Source organism: Bombus huntii, chromosome 7, assembly GCF_024542735.1.
Source record: "Bombus huntii isolate Logan2020A chromosome 7, iyBomHunt1.1, whole genome shotgun sequence".
NCBI classification, from domain to species: domain Eukaryota; kingdom Metazoa; phylum Arthropoda; class Insecta; order Hymenoptera; family Apidae; genus Bombus; species Bombus huntii.
In genome coordinates this window covers 12,542,530-12,564,018 of record NC_066244.1, presented here as the reverse complement: position 1 = coordinate 12,564,018, position 21,489 = coordinate 12,542,530, and the positions used below count along the sequence as shown (strand labels likewise).

At 37.6% G+C, this 21,489-nt stretch overlaps 2 protein-coding genes and 2 pseudogenes across 8 annotated transcripts in view; all 4 read right to left on the bottom strand.

Moving 5' to 3' along the window:
* Positions 1-6,451, bottom strand: part of LOC126867333 (venom protease-like) — a 138,718-nt gene extending 132,267 nt beyond the window's left edge. For 6 of the 7 annotated variants that reach the window (XM_050621733.1, XM_050621729.1, XM_050621732.1 and 3 more), the window contains exon 1: positions 5,333-6,451. In XM_050621733.1, the coding sequence (XP_050477690.1) occupies positions 5,333-5,411 (79 nt within the window). In that variant the 5' untranslated portion in view covers positions 5,412-6,451. The remainder of the gene's footprint in view (positions 1-5,332) is intronic. The other variant, XM_050621730.1, reaches the window with a different exon arrangement.
* The window catches only part of LOC126867330 (venom serine protease Bi-VSP-like), a 66,535-nt pseudogene that overhangs the window by 32,863 nt on the left and 12,183 nt on the right, over positions 1-21,489 (bottom strand).
* Positions 10,294-10,783, bottom strand: LOC126867356 (uncharacterized). Its single transcript, XM_050621796.1, has 2 exons — positions 10,517-10,783; positions 10,294-10,440 (listed from the first exon to the last, which is right to left on the bottom strand). Exons 1-2 carry the CDS (start codon positions 10,775-10,777, stop codon positions 10,309-10,311), a joined length of 393 nt encoding a protein of 130 aa, XP_050477753.1. The 5' UTR covers positions 10,778-10,783; the 3' UTR covers positions 10,294-10,308.
* LOC126867365 (venom serine protease Bi-VSP-like) lies at positions 16,100-19,719 on the bottom strand (annotated as a pseudogene).

The following is a 21,489-nucleotide window of genomic DNA, read 5'->3' as shown; positions in this document are numbered from 1 at the left end:
CACCAAATGTCGATTACAGTCAATCGACACTAATAATCAATAATTTGTCTGCGAGATGCTCCTCTGGAAGTTTTAACTATATATATTCCGGTTTTAACTATATATATTTAACTATATATATTAACTATATATTTTCCCTAGGAACAGTAAGATTTTAACGATACAACTTTATCAAGAGATCTTAATGTCATAAACGGTATCGAAACTTCGTAATTAATATTGTTAAGGAAGAAAATATTGGTAATCTCCTCGAACGACGAGCGCTTGATATTCACAATTAGAACTCGATATCTTAGCTTCTTATAATATCCTAATAAAATGTTATTTATCGATTACAATTGTCCTGTCGTATTTTATTGTGTTTACTTTATAAATGTGAACTTTATTCAAAAAGAGTTCATCGATGATTATCCATTACAGGTTGTTAATAAACCTGAATCATGCACAAAGGAATTGCCGTTAATAACTTAAGATTCTCTGCCCGTCGTACAGGGTATATATAGTAATTATTCTCGACGATCGTAACGTTTAAGTCCAATTCGAGCTTATAGTCCCATGCGAGTTAAACAACGACAATAGTTTGAATTTCTATTTGTTCGTTTGTCGTCTGTTTATACCCGGAGCACCTGCTGTAAACCAATAAAAAATTTATTAGATCTATAAATAACACATATAAAACTTATTAATTTATAATTAATATAAAATAGGAGAGCACGAAACTTCCTATTTTATGGATATGTTAAATCTTTGTAAAAAATACCATATCATTAGTATCATTTTAATCGTTCTAAAGGATTTAGCCGCACAAAGCTGGGACCCTTGGAAGAATCGATATTCACGCGTGACAAATTGAAATTGTACAAAGGTTCCGGTACGAACATCACAAGTGTCGATACCAGGGGCACAGGCACATGTTCTGGGTTTATTATATATTTATAAAGGGCTGACGATTTAGTGGATGGTCCGGGTAAATTTAAATTGTAAATTAACGCATTGCTGGTTTCAAATAAAAGCCTGGATAAGAGCGGATATGGTATGAGAGTCTGTCGTGGAAAGGGGAACAGGCCGCTTTTATTTGTAAAGTTTGAATCTCCTCGATATTGAAGATGTTGAAGCTGCAAATATGTATTTCATTTTAATCCATTCGAGACCGAGATTTAATTGTAAGACTTCTCCCGATGGAAAAATATTTACTGGTCTGGAATCGTGCATCGCTAATTAGTAAAAAAGTTATAAGCAAGAAAGCAATTTTACTACCGGATTGGTATTTCTATTTTATTGGAGATTAATTAACCTGAGTAAACCAACAAAAACTTATCGAAAATCAATCGAAATTAAATCACCTTTTCAAACAGGCTATAAATAGCCAACTAATATTTGCAGTAATAAACTTCACTTTCGAATAAAGTATACGCTCTATAAATTGTAAATTGATAATTTCGTTATTATATCATTTTTCTTAGTCTAAACTGAATTCAGTGAAAAGAGCTTTCAATTGAATTACACACTTCATTAGTTTATGAATTATATTCGTTACCATACGTACAAAAGAAGGTTGACTGGTTTAAAAATTCAAAGGGTAGAACCTCCAAGCTCACGATTGGAAACAGATTCAGTTCAATGGTTTAATTTGCCATTTAATTGAATTCTCTGGCAATTTCAGCGAACTGTGGGCTTTAGAAGTTTATCTTCTAGAAGGGCTCTTTGGCTCTAGAAGAAAATTGTTTAATCTGAAAAGAGACACAAATTATTAACATCATTCATCCATATGAGATTCAGAATTTTTGTTTTGAGTTGCAGAAAAAGGAATCTGTTACTAATAATTTAAATAGACTTAATAGCTCGTACGATGAAGCAACATACCAGAATTGGAGAAAATGTGTAATCTTGGGGAGGTAACCACAGATTTGTAATCAGAGCTGTTAACATAGTTTGTAAAATCTATTATGCTGTCTAACTTAACAGTTGCTATTTCATGATCATTTAAATGAACAATACTAAGATCATGTAAACCATGGTATTCTATCTTATTGTGAATATCATATACCTAGTTATATTATCTAACTTCCTAAGAATATCATCAAATTGAGGTCCTTTTATTCCAATCACATGACCATGATAATTTGACTCTTCATTGTATAATGTTCCAAAATTTATTGTATATATGATATCAAGGTATTAATTCTTTTTTCCCAAGGTACAATCTCATTAAAATTCTGATAGAATTAAAAATTAATTATTCATACTCTAATAATTATACATTTTCAATAGAGTATAGTCAAAGATATATACTTGAGCAAATGTAGGGGAGACTCCTTGATATTCACAAATGACACTAGACTACACATCATTGTACCACTTCTTTATGCACCAGCATTTTGATTAATAATCTGAAGAATCATACAAAGTACTTTTACAAAGTCTGTATAAAGTACGGTAAATATGCGCAATATTGAAGCATTCAACGGAGTAATGGTAATGTACGTTCAAAGATAATGTACGTCACTATATCTATACTTACACGCAATAAAATACGAATAGATTTAACATTATAAATTTTTTTATGCATCATAATAGATTGGGAATTAAAGTGTTTTGTAAATATCTGTAATGTATAAGTATACCTCTGGCTGAATGGAAATTTCTGTTACATACAGCTAAACATGCAGAAAGAGTGTATTTAATTAGGAAGTGATAAAAGAATAAGTAAAATTTCGAGGATTCACGTAATTTCAGGAATAGACAGAAAATTTTCAACGGAAAACAATAGTTTTGAAAGACGCGAGGTTTATCTTTGTTTCTGGAACTTCTGGAAGCTCTCTATCTTATGAAATGTTTCAGAGTAGTCCGAAATTTTGCATATACATACAAAGAGTAAACGTTCTATGTGGAATATGCTCTTGATACATCAGAAATAAGATTTATAAAAGCTTTGCGAAAGTTGATTTATTATTACCATCAAAAAAGAAGGAGCGGAAATAGTAATTTAATTAATGTTCGTTTATCATTTTTATATCTCTATGTCGTGCATTTTTAGCGTGTCTAAAAAATTAGTGTCGCTTCAAAGTGACATTTCATGCATGTTAAGGCTATAATCCGTGCCATACAAAACAATAAGTCTGAGCTGGCTGTTATCACCACAATTATAAATTCCAGCTTTGCTTCTCGTACACGAAAAATTATATTTATGAGACACTAATAATTTTGCAACACTGGCAGAATGAAGTCGTCAAAGTACGACGTGACCCTAGTGTAAACGGCGGGAAATCTAGCAGTGCCACACCTGTGACCACTGGACAAAATACCTATTTGATAGTAGGTGAATTGCTGTGGTATTATCAGTGGTCCGCCGCTGTCACCCTGAAACGATCGTTAAATTTTTAATCAAGATTACTGAAATATTTCTATCGAATTATATTGAAATTATACTTATATACAGTAACAATCTATTATTAATTTATGTATTGATATATTCCAATTTTTAATGTACATGTTATATGTATTTTAAGAAAAACTAAGATTAGAAAGAAATTATATTAAATATAATAATGATGTGTGAGAAGTGGACAAAAGTCTTAAGTTAACTTTAATAATATTTCCAATATTTAAGAACTCGATTTGACGTTGATTCGAATTGAGTTATCATCAGATACTGTATAATTTATGGTAAATCTGTTATTTAATTACTTGACAAGCATCCTTTCCTTTCTCGCCGGCGCATATTACTTTTGTGGTGATACGCTGCTTGTCAATTGGCCAATAACCTTTCTTGCATTCGGTGTTGCTAATCACTGGCACTTGTACTTCCAGTAATGCGTCACTCAAATTTCCACCTACGAAGAAAATGAGAGGGACATTTAGAACTGGAACAAATTTCATTTTGTTATGAAATTAGTATTACTTACCATATCCTACCGCTCCCCATCCAGCAACGAAAGGATGGAAACCCTCGAAGTTGTTATTTCGTAAGGGCTGGTCTATGGGGAGACAAATAGGACGTATATATTCTGAAAAGTAAAGAAATAAATCATAGTGAAGAAAACGAGGGACGAGATGTATAAGGAAGAATTCTACACGTTTTATAATACAATATACATATACAGTAAGAAATTTAACGAAATGATACTTCAGTAATACCCAGTAGCATAGATATTAGAAACTCAATAATATTTGAAGACTTACCCGAAAATGGAACATCTTTCTTCAGTTTAAGAATAGCAATATCATCATGGTGTGTACCGTTAGTATAATTAGGATGTTCTAGTACATATTCGATTTCTATTTGAACAGGATGCGCTCCATCATCATCTCGTCCTAGATCTAAGTCCCCGATACGAACCACGTACAATCCAAAAATTTCTACGCAATGTGCTGCAGTCAAAACATGCCTAGCCGATATCAGGGAACCTCCGCAGCCCCAAAACGGTTCTCCATCTGGATCAGCGCAATCAATATAACCTAATGCAGCGATCCATGGCCAAGCACCTGAAATGCAATAGTATAGTTGTGAACATGCATAATTTCCTCTCGCGTAATGAGTTAAACGCTATTATTATGTATTCGATATTCGATCATGCAAAGGACGATACGTACAAATACTCTCAAATAAAGATTTGATTAAAAGAGAAATTAAATTTTGACTACAATGTAATAACAAGTATTAGATAATTCCATAAAATTTCTACTTGAATTATACGGAACTCATAAGTTCAAACATATAATTTCTCCCCTAACAATTTTCGATCTCTGTCCATACTGTACTTTGATATGCTGGCTAGTGCCTTTCAAGTTTATGCTTCATAGTAAATCGCTTCTAATTAAACGGAAAGATTAATCGAAAAGAAAGACATAAAACGTACCAAGCTTAGCTGGTTTACCGCCAACCACCCTGGTATGTGTAACGTTGCTAAAACCACAGTGTGGTGGACGCAAGGGCACATTCGAGGTTGCTATAAAACATTTATAGTGAAAGAAGTTATTATATTTAGAGAATTGACAGTAGAGTGATGAATTAATTCGTCCTCGCTGGTTGTTTCACGATTATCCTGGTTATCACGTTTGTTTTCTACGTGAAGCGAGTCGTTGGAATATTCGCGAAGTTAACGAAGCATTTTTCAGAAACAAAACCGGTGAAGAGGTGAATACTTAGGTGGAATTTTCCCAGTAACTTCGTGACCATTAACTTCGTGACCATCTCGAAAATAAAAAATCAAACGTGTTCCATTCAATTTTATGTGGTCACGCGTGACTTCGCTTTTTTCACTGATAAAGGCTGTGTGACGAGATCGTACTGCAATCTGCAGTATGGAAAAAGACAACTTAAAGTGCAAACCTTTAGTGCGCCCCGCTTGAACCGATGGATGCAGGACAATTAACGCCAAACATGCGAACAGTATATTGAAGCCAATCATCGTCCTAAAATAAAAAAGTGACGAATCGAAAAGACGCAGGACTGATAACAATGAATGAATCTAATAAAAGAAACTTGGTTCACACTATGATTCAACGTTTTGCAACAAAGAGCGAAAAACTGTGGCGATTTAGAAAGACTGACAACAATAAAGGAAACCGAGTTCGTATTATAAATTGAATTTGCATTAGACAGGAAGCACGATCATGTGAAATAGATCGTAGGAATGACAAATATCATCGACATACGTTTCTGTGTAATTTCATGTTTGAAGATTGTTTAGTATAACACTAGAACGATCAAACTCGTCGCAGTGACAAGCTTCAAAATTTTCATTTGTGCAAATCGCTAAAAAGCTCCATAGCTCTTTTTGTAAAATTAACGTTGATTTCTGTTGAGTTAGTAAGACGACTACAAGAAACTTAGGAGAAAGGTACAAATCAGGAAAATCATTAATTTCAGATAACTTTTAATAGAAAAATCTGGATACTCGAAAATATTAAACACGTTTCTATAGGTACATAGGAAGATTTATAACAAAATACTCTATATAAATTCAATTCTTATTGTATATTTCGTTCCTACTTACCTCACCACTCCTGAGAATCGTAGATATACTTGTACCAACTTTCGTCGAAGTATCTATTTATACCATCGCCTTGTCATTTCACTTACAATTATCTATTATATGGCATGTTTTATCGCACATTACCGATAGTTGTGCTACTAAAATTTACAAAACAGCAATAGCGTGGTAACAGAAATGAATACTTTCGCGCGTACAACATTACATAAAAGTAACCTTTGCGGTGAAAACTGCTCGTGTTTGCGTGTGCAACTATAATTCATCTTAAAAGTCATTGATTTGTAGGCACCGAATTATCAGAAATCAATCACGTAAATCTTAAGAATCTTCTACTTGTACGCTTGATGGTTAACTAAGAGATGCCACTCAACGATGCTCATTTTTACGAAAATTTCGCAATGCTCCAACAGTGATACTTCACGCTCGCGCTATCATACGTTAACAGTATGTCGTACCTCTCTGTATATGATATATACGCACTCGAGAGAGAGACTGACACATCGTTACTCTTTTTTCGGGAATCAATCTCTTCTTTGCCATATTCTAGCCACGGATGCTCCGTATTTTCCTACGAATGGAATTCCCTTCGTTGCCACGTTCCCGGAATCGAGCAAATATCTTAGGACGCAACTAATCAGAATATTCTAAGTTATGATTTACCATTATCAGATTTTTTACGTCAGAGGAAATGCCTGTGTCGTTGTCTAACTTAATAGTTACCATTCCATAATCACTCAAAGGAACAATGTTAAGATCGTATAAACCACGATATTCTATCTTACTGTGAAGATACCCAGTTATATTATCCAACTGGATAAGAAAATCACAAAATTCAGGTCCTTTTATTCCAATCACATGACCATGATAATGTGACATCAATCGCATCTCAACCTACAACAGAGATAAGACATCGAGCTCCGACGTTCGAACACTTTTCCACATCATAACCTACACCAAGCCCCTCAGCATCCTCAAACCAAAAGGCATATAAGCCGAGACTTCAGCCAGCTCGGGCAGTTCTTGTTCTAGTTTCTGTTCTTGTGCAGCCCCTTTCTCTCCGGTTCAGTGTCATTCTGTTCTTGTAAGTGCTAAATTTATAATAAAGTTCGATAAAAGAAAATTAATAGTTGGGTTACGACTCAGCCTTCTTTTCTCTTACAATCCAAGTGTCAATTTTACGTTACAATAATCTTCAATGTAGCTCCTCAATATATAATATTCCAAAATTTATTGGATGTATAGGATGTACGAACCATGAAATTCTAACGCGAGCAATTGAACGCGCAAATAGAGGTCCTCTAGCATCCAGCACGTAATTCCTGTTATTTGTCACCGAGATTCAACAGTTCGATTCATCACGATGCTGCGTACGTGAAAAATATGGAAAAACGAAGAAAACATCAGGCCAGAAACATTACAGTGTGCATTTCTTTCTTTTGTTTTTTCCTTTGAAACATATATGGCGTTAACGATATGTAAACAGGAATTCACTAACTGCCGATATTCTGTTTCATACTCTTCTAATTTTGTTTATATCAGATTCTCTATTATGATTAGACCGTGCATGTTTATATAAATTCGTAGCTTTATTTAACACTATTACAGAAATACAATTATGGAAATTGAACTTGAATAAAACTTTCTTTCATTCAATACAATTAAGTATCATAACTCATTTATTACGTTAATCCTTAACAATATAAAAAAAACCTTATTTCCAATATCTTTGCACATTATATTCGATGCAATCTGTGTATTTCTACACTTTACATTTACTATAAATGTACAATCTATTTATAACTCATCACAATGGTTTAGTTTAAATTACACGTTCGTAGAATACACGACTTACACTTGTCACCAGAGGGCCATCGATATCAACATAGGGCTAGGCGATATTAATGCTTTCTCACTAGTGGTCACATTGATACTGTTTGTTTCGATAAATATAACTTCCAACACAAGTTTTTCTATCCCAGTGTCTAAGGCAAAGGTCTGCTAGGTCATAGCCTTACTGAAGAGTCCGAACTAGCAGATCTCGGACGAAAAACACTATTTCTCTCTTCTCCATCTCCTTTATTTGACTACCCTACTCGTCCGTCTTCCCTCTTGCAGTGCGTAAGGCAAGATGGAGTGACAGAAAGGGAAGAGGATGATTGTAGCGCCGGAAAATTGCCCATGGGAGTGTGACATCAATCACATCTCAACCTAAATCAGTGATAATACATCGACCTCCGACCTTCGGACACTTTTGGACACTTTTGGACACATCACCACCTTATCATCATAGCATACACCAAGGCTGTGACGCACCTCAGTCCACATCAGAGATAGGATATGGACCCCCGACCTTCGGACACTTTTCTACATCATAACCTACACCTAACTAACTCAACATCCTAAAACCAAAACGTATATAAACCGAGACTTCACCCAGCTCGGGCAGTTCTTGTTCCTCTTCTAGTTGCTGTACTCATACAACCCCTATTCTCCGGTTCGATGTTATTTTGTTTATACCCGCAAGAGAGGGTAGGAGATCCGACCGGCCTTGGATACAGTGTCCGGCCGTGGGAGGGAGGAATCCGTCTTCAATGTCTCTGCCATGTACATAGCTTTGTTTCCCCCTCCTTCCATTGTGTCTAAGGCATGAGCCTGCTAGGTAAGCCTTACTGATGAGTCCACTAGCAGGCTCTGGACGAAACACACTTTTTTTCTTCTTTTTCTCCGTCTTCCTTCATATATCCGTGATAATTGTAGGCTGCTGGCTGTAGATGTCGCTTGCCGGGGGTGAAGTACTGCTGTATTTTCTTCTTATTTAGATGTCGTGGAAGAAAATTCGGACTTTGGAAAAGTACGAGGCGCCGGGATTTGAACCCGGGATCCGAACGTTTGTACTCTATGGCGCTAACCACTGCGCTGCCGTCGTCCGACACTAGTTGGTTTCGAGTGGTGAGATTTGCGTTCTCGTGTGCCGCCACGAGAGGAAATCTCAGTGTGCTTTCTGAACGAAGAACGCGGATTCGTTGTTCACACTTTTCGTTAGGAAAATGAGGGTGCCCATTGATTATAGCCAACGTTAATGAATGAAGATAGGAGGAGGAAGCCTCCTACCAACGTGGCTCGTGGGTGACATTGTTTATTGGAAAAATAACTACCCGCTTTCTCCGTTATTTGTAAGAGTGCGCAATAAACCTAAGCATTGTTCTAAGGACCATCCATAAACCGAAAACACTTACAGGGTTAGAGATTCCTTCAAGCTATTAAGATTACGTCAAAGGATTCAGTTTATAGGATATAGTATGTAGTAGATCAGTATATAGTATAAAGTTTCAGACGGCGCACGGACCATCGTACGCGCCGTAACAGAGAGAGTTATAAGAATATACATAAAATGTAATTAAACATCGCAAAAGTAACTTAATTAGAAATGACTAGAATGTATGATGTATAATATAATGAATTCAAATTGTCTAAAAAATATTACAAATTTATAGAGATTTTACTATAAAATGTTTTTAACAGAAGCTGATACAGTTATATAGCATTTTCAAGCATTTACGAAGATTAATGTATGAATTTGAAATTAGCAATATTGAAGCGCGGTACTCGGAAAGACGAATGTACATGGATAATTGTATGCACTAATCGACGATACGGTTATAATTGCATGCTTGATAGAAAAATATCATGGTAAAATTGATATGATTTCATGGAAACGCGTCTAACTTGGTATCTCGAAAGTATCTTAAGCAAACTAATTAGCGTGCCTGTTATGTCTTTTAAAATGTAAATTAACATGTAACAAAGAAACCTTCATCAATTTGATTCGCTTCAAACTGCGCAAATAAGTAGTATAAATAATATTTGTGATAGATTGGCATCAATTCCATGTTTCCTTTAATATTTGCCTTTAAAAAGTCCAATTCGTTTCACGATTATACAAATTACTAAAAAAATGTCTATATTAGTAATTTATTTATTTTGCATTAATCGTGACATGTTAGTTGCATTATGTTATATGTAAACTACCACAAAGGAGAAATGATAATCTTTCCAATCTCTAGATTACTGGTTACTAAACATAAATATCCTATAAAATTTAATATATTTCTTTAATTTTTAATACATACATGAGTTAGTAGTTCTAAATTATGAATCATCCTACCTGTGATATTACACTTTTCCTTATAATATCATCACTCAAGTGAACAACATTAAGATCATGTAAACCATGTCATCCTATCTTACTGTGAAGATACTTAGTTATGTTATCTAACATTATAAAAATATCATCAAATTCAAGTCCTTTTATTCACATCACATGGCCACGATGATCTGGTTCTTCGTTATATAATGTTCTAAAATTTGTTGTATATATAGGATGTACAAACCGTGATATCAAGGTATCAGTTCTTCCTTCCCAAGGGACAGTTTCATTAAAATTCTGATAGAATTAAAAATTAATTATTAATATTCTAACAATCATATATGTTAAATACATTATAGTCAACGATATATACCTGAGCGAATGTAGGGGTGATTCCTTGATAATTATAAATGTCATCAGCCCACATCATTGTGCCACTTCTTTGTACTCCAGCCTCTAGATTAACAGCCAAAACAAACATACAAAATTTTATAGAAGCTGTACAAAATATAGTATATATGCGCAATATTGAAGCGTTCAAGGGGATATAAAGGTAATGTACATCACATACACGTGTACTCTCATGCAACAAAATACAATTAGATTTAATAGTATAAGCTCTTTTATTCATCATAATAGATTGGAAATGTAAGTGTCTTACGAGGGTGAGTAAAAAGTTACCCGCTCTGTCGGTGTAGAATTTATTTTAAGCAATTGTCAAAAAAGACATACATCATTTTTTGATGTATCACTTTATTTAATCACTCAATTTCTGTATACACTTTGTCCATTTGCTGAAGGACCTTCGTATTTTCTCATTAAAAAATGTTTTGGGCTGAGCTGCGAACCACGAATGCATCGTCGTCTTCACCTTTTCATCAGCTTTTTCGGCATCCATCTCGCACAAACTTTTTAAACCCCAAATCTGTCGTGCATTATTGCATAAGCAGAGCCGTGGCTGATTTGCAAATGATTTGCCACATTATCCAGTATCACTCGTCTATTCCATAGAGCATAAGTTCATGAGCACGTTCAATGTTGTCATCGTGGATGTGGACGGGCGACCAGCTGTTTTTTCATAACACTTGTGCGATCTTCTTTGAACTTTTGTGCCCATTCAAACACACTTCGTGACAAAACACTTTCTCCATAATGTGCATTAAATCTTTGATAAATATAGGCATCAAACATAGCCTCCGACCACAAGAAACGAATCACAGCATCCTGCACTGTTTTCCTGCAAATCACCATTGCAAAGCGCCATTACTCGCGCAACGGTCACAAACGAATTGACGTAACACAATGAAACCTACGCAGCAGCACTGAACAGATATTGACGTCATACGAAGAGTGCAGATGGGTGAATATGGTCGACAAAAGTTTTAACTATCTGGAGTGCGGATAAATTTTTACTGAGAGTCGTATAGGAATCTGTAATCTGTAAGTATACCTTTGGCTGAATGGAAATTTCTCTTACATATAGTCAAAAATGCAGAAACAGTGTATTGAATTGGAAAGTGATAAAAAATAAGTGAAGTTTCGAGGTTGCATGTGATTGCATGAGTACACAGGACGTTTTTAGCGAATAAAAAATAATTTTGAAAGACACGAGACTTATCTTGTATTTTATGCACTCTCTGTGTCCGAATTTCCAGAAGCTCTCTATCTTATGAAGTGTTTTAGATTAGCCGGAAAATTTTGTATGTACATACAAGAAGTATACGATCTAAGTGGAATATTTAATTATTCTCTTGATACTGTGGCGGCACTTGACAGTAAACTTCCCAACAGTTTACGTCGCGTGACGCACGACACAAAGACCCTATACCTGCGGACAAGATAATTGCCAGATGTCGATACATTCGTACCGAATATTTCCAGCTAGCCTAAGGACCGCTATAAATCTTAGTATTTATTTTAGCTAAGGTCCTCCAAAGAGACAAACAGTCTTTGTTTATCAGTCTCGAAGTCGACCACCTACCACGGGGACGCACGAGAAATCTGCTATCTCTCTCGTAGGATGCTGCCCGCTGGCAACACCCTCCCAAGGACAGCTAGCATCCTTTTCCAACGACCAACACGAATTAGCCAATAAACATTAACGTACATTTCCCTCACTTTCCGAAGCAAAGCTTTTCTCAACGAATCCGGTGCCTTCGCATCCCTAGACACATCCCAACGAGTCTTCCTCCGCAGCAGCATCGCGACAAAAAGTCAGTCTATTGCCGCGAGTCGACATATCACGATCGTTATACTTACACGGTTCGAGCCCCCCTTCTCCCACCTAGCATTCTTTTCCAACGACCAACACGAATTAGCCAATAAACATTAACGTACATTTCCCTCACTTTCCGAACCAAAGCTTTTCTCAACGAATCCGATGCCTTCGCATCCCTAGACACATCCCAACGAGTCTTCCTCCGCAGCAGCATCGCGACAAAAAGTCAGTCTACTACCGCGAGTCGACATATCACGATCGTTATACTTACACGGTTCGAGCCCCCCTTCTCCCACCTAGCATTCTTTTCCAACGACCAACACGAATTAGCCAATAAACATTAACGTACATTTCCCTCACTTTCCGAACCAAAGTTTTTCTCAACGAATCCGATGCCTTCGCATCCCTAGACACATCCCAACGAGTCTTCCTCCGCAGCAGCATCGCGACAAGAAGTCAGTCTATTACCGCGAGTCGACATATCACGATCGTTATACTTACACGGTTCGAGCCGAATAATTATCTAAGCTCTCGACATCTCGTGCAATCATTGTCCGCACTCGCAGCGTATCTCGAATCGTAGCTATCAAAGCTCTATCTTATAGCCGCGCATTCGCGAACCGAATACAATCGCGAATCCTGTATCAAGTGTACTCATTGACATTATAGTGAATAAACATTTATCGTTCAATAAATCTGAGTTTTCCTTCCGATCCTATCACGACATATCCCCTCAAAGTGGTGACCCCGACGTGGTTATCAGTAAAAGAGGTGACCGTGATAGTACTCGTGAAACGTAACACCGTGAATCTAAATCAGTTCGAAATGACCACTAACGCCCATTCCAAACGTACGACGGCCGGCGGGGACAAGGATAAACGCTCGATAAACGCTCCTTTCCACGTGCCACCGTTCTGGCCTGACGATGTTGACTTGTGGTTCAAGATGTTGGAATTGCAGTTCAAAACTTTCCGGATCACGAGTGACCAAGTAAAATACCAGGCCGTCGTTGCGAATCTCGACAGGTCGCACATGAGATTAATTCGAGACGTATTGGACGCCTCACCGGCGACCGGGCGTTACACGTACGTCAAAAAGGAGCTGATGAAGAGATTGGGAGAGTCGGGCGCCAAGAGACTCCGACATGTAATCGAAAACGAACAAATGGGGGACAGGAAGCCCTCTCAGTTTTACCGTGTTCTAAGAAGCCTAGCCGCCAATTCGTTAACAGACGATGTCATCCTCATCGTCTGGAAAAGTCGACTTCCGTCGCGCGTACGGAGCTGCCTAGCCTCTGTACAGAACAAAGACCCGGAAACCCTCATACAAATAGCCGATATCATTTACGAAGCCACCTCTGAATCAGGGCAGATCGTCGCGGCCAGCGCAGGCCGACTACCTACTATAACCCACCCACCTTTCCAGAACAGCGGATTAGGCGACGCTATGGCAGCCGTCGTCAACTCGGTCACCGAGCTGTTAGCGCGAATCGACGCCTTTGTGAGCGAGATACGAGCGCTAGTAGCCGAACAAAGAAACAATGAACACCGCAGGGCACGAGCGCAATCACGCTCGCGTACACAATTCCGCCGCCGTTCGCGCTCTCGCGATCCGCCGCGGCAAGACGGACTGCGTTACTATCACGCACAGTTCCGAAAAAGCGGGAGAAAGTCCACACTCCCTTACTCGCGGAATTCGAGAAACGGGACCAGCCGTCCGTAAAAGCGGCAAACGACGACGGTTTGACATCTCGCCGCATATTCGTAACGGACAAGAACTCGCAGATCTCCTACCTGATCAGTCTCACGGTAGACGCGTCCGACTACGCAATAGGGGCAGTATTACAACAACGCGCGAATAACGAATTACAACCGCTAGGATTCGCAACGAAATCTTTGACCCCCGCTCAGTAAAAATATAGCGCGTATGATCGCGAACTACTCGCAATATACACCGCAGTCAAACATTTTCGACACGCCTTAGAAGGCAGAAACTTTACAATATATACCGACCTATATATATATATATAAACCTCTCACCTTCGCGTTCAAACAAAAATTAGAAAAATGTTCGCCGCGACAATTCCGACATTTAGACTATATAGGACAATTCACCACCGACATTCGAAACATAAAGGGCCTAGACAACAACGCAGCCGACGCTCTGTCACGCATCGACGCGATAGGGAAGTCGGTGGATCACCAAACTCTCGCCGTCGCGCAAGAAAACGACAACGAACTCCGCGACATCGTAAATTCCAACACAACCGCGTTACGATTAAAGAAGATACGCTTTCCTGAACACGACGCGGAAATATATTGCGACGTATCAAACAACATTGTAAGGCCGTACGTGCCGAAATCCTTGCGACGCGATGTATTTAATTCGCTCCACCGACTTTCCCATCCAGGGATACGCGCAACGCAAAAACTGGTGACGTCGCGTTTCATTTGGCCATCCATAAATAAAGATTGCCGGACTTGGGCACGACAATGTATCCCGTGTTAACGATGCAAAGTCACCAGGCACGTATCCTCGCCCGTCGGAACATTCGGAGAATTAGCAGGCCGTTTCGAACACGTACACATAGACATTATCGCGATGCCATTTTCACAGGGCTACCGATATTGTCCAACGTGTATTGACCGCTTTTCGCGTTCGCCCGAAGCCATTCCCATCGCCGACATGGAGGCAACAACCGTCGCTTCAGCCCTCCTCTCCACATGGATAGCTCGGTTCGGCGTACCTTTAAAAATAACGACCGATCAAGGACGCCAGTTCGAATCAAACCTCCTCAATGAACTGTGCCGGTTGCTTGGCATCAAGCATTTACGCACAACAGCCTATCACCCCGCGTCCAACGGGATCGTAGAACGCCTACACCGACAACTAAAGGCAGCAATAAAATGTCACAATACGAGCAATTGGGTAGAAATCCTACCAATTGTTTTATTAGGCATAAGAACCGCTTTCAAGGAGGACCTGAACGCGACGGCAGCCGAAATGGTTTACGGTACCGGCATACGATTACCGACTGAGTTCTTCGCACCAACGATGCAACAGGCCAATACGGAATTCGCGAACCGTTTAAAAGAGCAAATAGAGAAAATCAGGCCTCACCCGATTACGCGACACGGCGAGAAGAAAACCTTCGTGTTCCGCGAGCTCGAAACAGCACCATATGTAAATACAAATGTACGCCACGACGCGAGCGGAGGTCCTTTACAACCACCGTACGACGGACCTTACCAGGTTATACAGCGTGGAAAAAAGACTTTTACCATCAAAATAAATAATAAAAATGTAATAGTCTCCCTAGATCGGTTGAAACCCGCTTTTACTGTATCTGACGACATCGAACAACAACAATTAAAAACTAGCGCAGGAACCCACGACATGTTTATACCGGTTAAAACCACAACTACGCAAAACACCGAGCGGGCACAGCAACGCGAAGACGACTCAAGAAGTCGGTATACCACGCGCTCGGGCAGGAGAATTCGCTTTCCTGATTATTTCCAGGCAGGTTTTAAATAAGTAGCACGTAAGATCTATCAAAAAATGTATAAAACGTTATCACTGGTAAGGGGGTACTGTGGCGGCACTTGACAGTAAACTTCCCAACAGTTTACGTCGCGTGACGCACGACACAAAGACCCTATACCTGCGGACAAGATGATTGCCAAATGTCGATACATTCGTACCGAATATTTCCAGCTAGCCTAAGGACCGCTATACATATGTAGTATCTAAATAGTCTAGAGTAAGGACAAGAAAGGATGTTCTATTTGAAGTGAAGTTTAGTTTTATTTTAACAAGCAATACCCAAAAACTGACTACAAATTATACTTATCTATAACAAGTATTAACTTATTATAAATAATTAGCCATGTTACTGCGCCACGCAAGAAAAATTACTGAAAATTCTCAACGCGAGAATTCATTGTAATTTTAATAAATAATAATAAAAAAAAAATATTTTCCTACGTCTAACACTCGGCTTACAACGTCTATCTTCCCAGGTCAAAAAATACTGAGCCTCAACACTCCATTACTCATTTGGCTTTGACATCACCAAGGCATACCCTCTTACTTACACACACACACTCTCTCTCTCTCTCTCTCTCTCTCTCTTTCTCTCTTCCCCAGCACTCTTACGATTCTTAGTCTATATCTTAAATTTACAACTTATACTATCCCGAGAAAACTCAAACTTAAATATATGATAGACCAAGCGTATACCCCCCCTTTTTTTGATATTACACATATAGTCAAAAATGCAGAAACAGTGTATTGAATTGGAAAGTGATAAAAAATAAGCGAAGTTTCGATGTTGCACGTGATTGCATGTGCATACAGGACATTTTTAGCGAATAAAAAATAGTTTTTGAAGACTCGAGATTTATCTTGTATTTTATGAACTTTCTGTGTCCCAACCTCTAGAAGCTCTCTATCTTATGAAGCGTTTTAGATTAGCCGGAAAATTTTGTATTTACATACAAGAAGTATACGTTTTAAATGGAATATTTAATCAGGCTCTTGATACATCAGAAAGAAAATTTATAGAAACCTTCAGAGAGTTGGTTTATTATTATCAAAATTAGTATAAATATGATTAATGGAAATTTATTTAATGGTCGTTTATAATCTTTACGTATCTAAGTGGTACAAGTATAACGTACGTAAAAAATTAGTGTAGTTTCGATGTTACATTTCATGCATTTTAAGACTATAATTCTTGACGTAAAAAACAATATAAATTTGAGCTGTCTCTTATCTCCACAATAAGAAAATCCAACTTTACCTTTCGTACACGAAAAATGACATTTATGGAACAGTAATAATCGTATTATTGCAACGCTGGGAGAATGAAGTTGTCGAGGTACGAAGTGATCCTAGTGTAAACACCAGGATATCCAGCTACAGCACACGCATGACCATAAGACACAGCACCTATTAGATAGAAGGTTAATTGCTGTCGTATCATCAGTGGTCCGTCGCTGTCACCCTTAAACGATCGTTAAATTTTTAATCAAAGATACTGAAATATATCAATCGAATTATATTGAAATAATTATGCTATAACTAAGATTAGAAGGAAATTAGATTAAATACCATAACTATTTAACTATTAAATAACTATTAAATATTAAACTAAACTATTAAATTGTGTTTATCCATTATTTTTAAAGTTTAAGACGTCGATTTGATGTTGATTCGAATTAATGCGTCTTCAGACACCGTATAATTTGTTGTTAATCTGTTACTTAATTACCGTACAAGCATCCTTTCCACCCTGAGCATACCCGGCGCATATTACACCATCAGTGATAGGTGCATTAGGAAATTTGGAATAAGCTGTCTTACATTCGGCGTTGCTAACCACTGGCACTTATACTTCCATTAATACATCACTTCGTGATCCTCCTACGAAGAAAATGAGAAAGACATTTAAGACTGGAACTGTTTAATTTTATTGTAAAATTGTTATCACTTACTATATCTTAATGCTCTCCATCCAGCAACAAGGGGGTTATAGCCCACGAAGTTTTTATTTCGTAGGGACTCCTCAATGGGGAGACAAATGGGATGTATGTACTCTGAAAAATAAGAAAACAAATGAAAGTGAAGGAAATGAATGACGAAAAGTATAAGAAAGAATAGTACATGTTTTATGATACAATATGTGTGTACGGTAAGAAATTTTAGGAAACGATTCTCCATTAATACTCAATAGCATATACTCAACAATATTTGAGGACTTACTCGAAAATGGCACCTCCTCCACCAATCTAAGAATGGCAATATCATGATTGTGTATATTGGGAGTATAATCAGGGTGTATTAGTTTAGATTCGAATCCCATTTGAATAGGATGCGCTCCGTCGTCATTCTCGTTTAGGTTTAAGTCTCCGATACGAACCACGTACAAGTCACTGCGTATTGCACAATGTGCTGCGGTCAAAACATGCCTAGCCGATATCAGGGAACCTCCGCATTTCCATTCTGGTTCAGTATATCTGGGTTTTGGGGATTACGAAAAGCTAATGCAGCGATCCACGGCCAAGCACCTAAAACGCAATAGACATAGTTGTGAACATACATCATTTTCTCTCGCGTAAGTACCTTTAAAGTTCATTCTTCGCAGTAAATCGCTTATTATTAATCGGAAAGGAACAGATAAAACGTACCAAGCTTAGCTGGTTTACCACCAACCACCCTGGGATGCTCGCCGTTGCTGAAACCACAATATGGTGGACGCAAGGTCACGTACTTATACACAGTTTCTATTAAAATCCCTCTCTTCTCCTTGTTTGGATCGTTTGGACAACAAATGATCGGATCATGGCCCTCATATCTGCATAGTGATTGCCTCAAAAAATCGGTAGCTGTATGACCCTGTGTCTGCAGTATTTTTTGCAGAGGGTTACATGTTTTAATGTTGAGACAGTTGCCTGTTTGATTGTTCGGTGTTGTACATTCTAGATCAAACAATTTTAAAATTGTTATTTATTGTATATACATTTATACAGTTCGAAGATACGTAAGAACGCGACATCGATTACTCAACTTTCGAAATAAAAAGCCGATCAAGTCTACCGGATTGCCCAACAGACAACTTTCGACGTGAAAATATAAAGTTTTAATTGATTAGATATTGTGTTAGCCATACTTGAAAGGAAAGGACTACCTTCAACCTCATTTTTTAAATAAACACTTTCTCAGTTTTGCGGTAAATAAATTCTTAGGAATTCAGGACAATTTTTAGTGAATCATTTTATGCAATTAGGAAAATTCTCAGCGACAGTATGTAACACAGTTAGGTAAAAGTGATTCAAGTGCAGTACTGACATTAAACTAGAAATCTATAAAGTTGTCATTGGAAATTCCGAGAATATCTTTGCACCTTTATCTTAGGCATTACGCCAATAGTTTTCATTGACGTGATGCAATGTTTATCACGTTCATTTTGTACGTAAAACGGGTCGTTGGAATATTCGCGAAGTTAACGAATCTTTTTCTGGAAACTAAACCGGGGAAGTAGACGTGAATAATCAAGTTCAGTTTTGCCACTAACTTCGTCGCCATCTCGAAAATAAAAAATTATAAAAATCGTTTGTATTTTATGTGGTATTGCGTAGCTTCTTTCTTTTCGGTGCTAATTAACAAACGCGTAAAATTTCGAAATAGCTCGAAGGTTCCGTGACGAGGTCGTATTAGAATCTGAAGTGCATGGAAAAAGACAACTTAAAGTGCAAACCTTCGCCAGACACCATGTGAACTAATGGATGCAGGAGAGTAATTAACACCAAACATGCAAACAACACTTTGCGATCCATCATTTTTCTGAAATAAAAAAGTGACGAATTGAAAAGACGCAGGACTGATAACGATGAATGAATCTAATAAAAGAAACTTGGTTCACACTATGATTCAACGTTTTGCAACAAAGAGCGAAAAACTGTGGCGATTTAGAAAGACTGACAACAATAAAGGAAACCGAGTTCGTATTATAAATTGAATTTGCATTAGACAGGAAGCACGATCATGTGAAATAGATCGTAGGAATGACAAATATCATCGACATACGTTTCTGTGTAATTTCATGTTTGAAGATTGTTTAGTATAACACTAGAACGATCAAACTCGTCGCAGTGACAAGCTTCAAAATTTTCATTTGTGCAAATCGCTAAAAAGCTCCATAGCTCTTTTTGTAAAATTAACGTTGATTTCTGTTGAGTTAGTAAGACGACTACAAGAAACTTAGGAGAAAGGTACAAATCAGGAAAATCATTAATTTCAGATAACTTTTAATAGAAAAATCTGGATACTCGAAAATATTAAACACGTTTCTATAGGTACATAGGAAGATTTATAACAAAATACTCTATATAAATTCAATTCTTATTGTATATTTCGTTCCTACTTACCTCACTACTTACTCCTGAGAATCGTAGATATACTTGTACCAACTTTCGTCGAAGTACCTATTTATACCATCGCCTTGTCATTTCACTTACAATTATCTATTATATGGCATGTTTTATCGCACATTACCGATAGTTGTGCTACTAAAATTTACAAAACAGCAATAGCGTGGTAACAGAAATGAATACTTTCGCGCGTACAACATTACATAAAAGTAACCTTTGCGGTGAAAACTGCTCGTGTTTGCGTGTGCAACTATAATTCATCTTAAAAGTCATTGATTTGTAGGCACCGAATTATCAGAAATCAATCACGTAAATCTTAAGAATCTTCTACTTGTACGCTTGATGGTTAACTAAGAGATGCCACTCAACGATGCTCATTTTTACGAAAATTTCGCAATGCTCCAACAGTGATACTTCACGCTCGCGCTATCATACGTTAACAGTATGTCGTACCTCTCTGTATATAATATATACGCACTCGAGAGAGAGACTGACACATCGTTACTCTTTTTTCGGGAATCAATCTCTTCTTTGCCATATTCTAGCCACGGATGCTCCGTATTTTCCTACGAATGGAATTCCCTTCGTTGCCACGTTCCCGGAATCGAGCAAATATCTTAGGACGCAACTAATCAGAATATTCTAAGTTATGATTTACCATTATCAGATTTTTTACGTCAGAGGAAATGCCTGTGTCGTTGTCTAACTTAATAGTTACCATTCCATAATCACTCAAAGGAACAATGTTAAGATCGTATAAACCACGATATTCTATCTTACACAAAATTCAGGTCCTTTTATTCCAATCACATAACCATGATAATGTGACATCAATCGCATCTCAACCTACAACAGAGATAAGACATCGAGCTCCGACGTTCGAACACTTTTCCACATCATAACCTACACCAAGCCCCTCAGCATCCTCAAACCAAAAGGCATATAAGCCGAGACTTCAGCCAGCTCGGGCAGTTCTTGTTCTAGTTTCTGTTCTTGTGCAGCCCCTTTCTCTCCGGTTCAGTGTCATTCTGTTCTTGTAAGTGCTAAATTTATAATAAAGTTCGATAAAAGAAAATTAATAGTTGGGTTACGACTCAGCCTTCTTTTCTCTTACAATCCAAGTGTCAATTTTACGTTACAATAATCTTCAATGTAGCTCCTCAATATATAATATTCCAAAATTTATTGGATGTA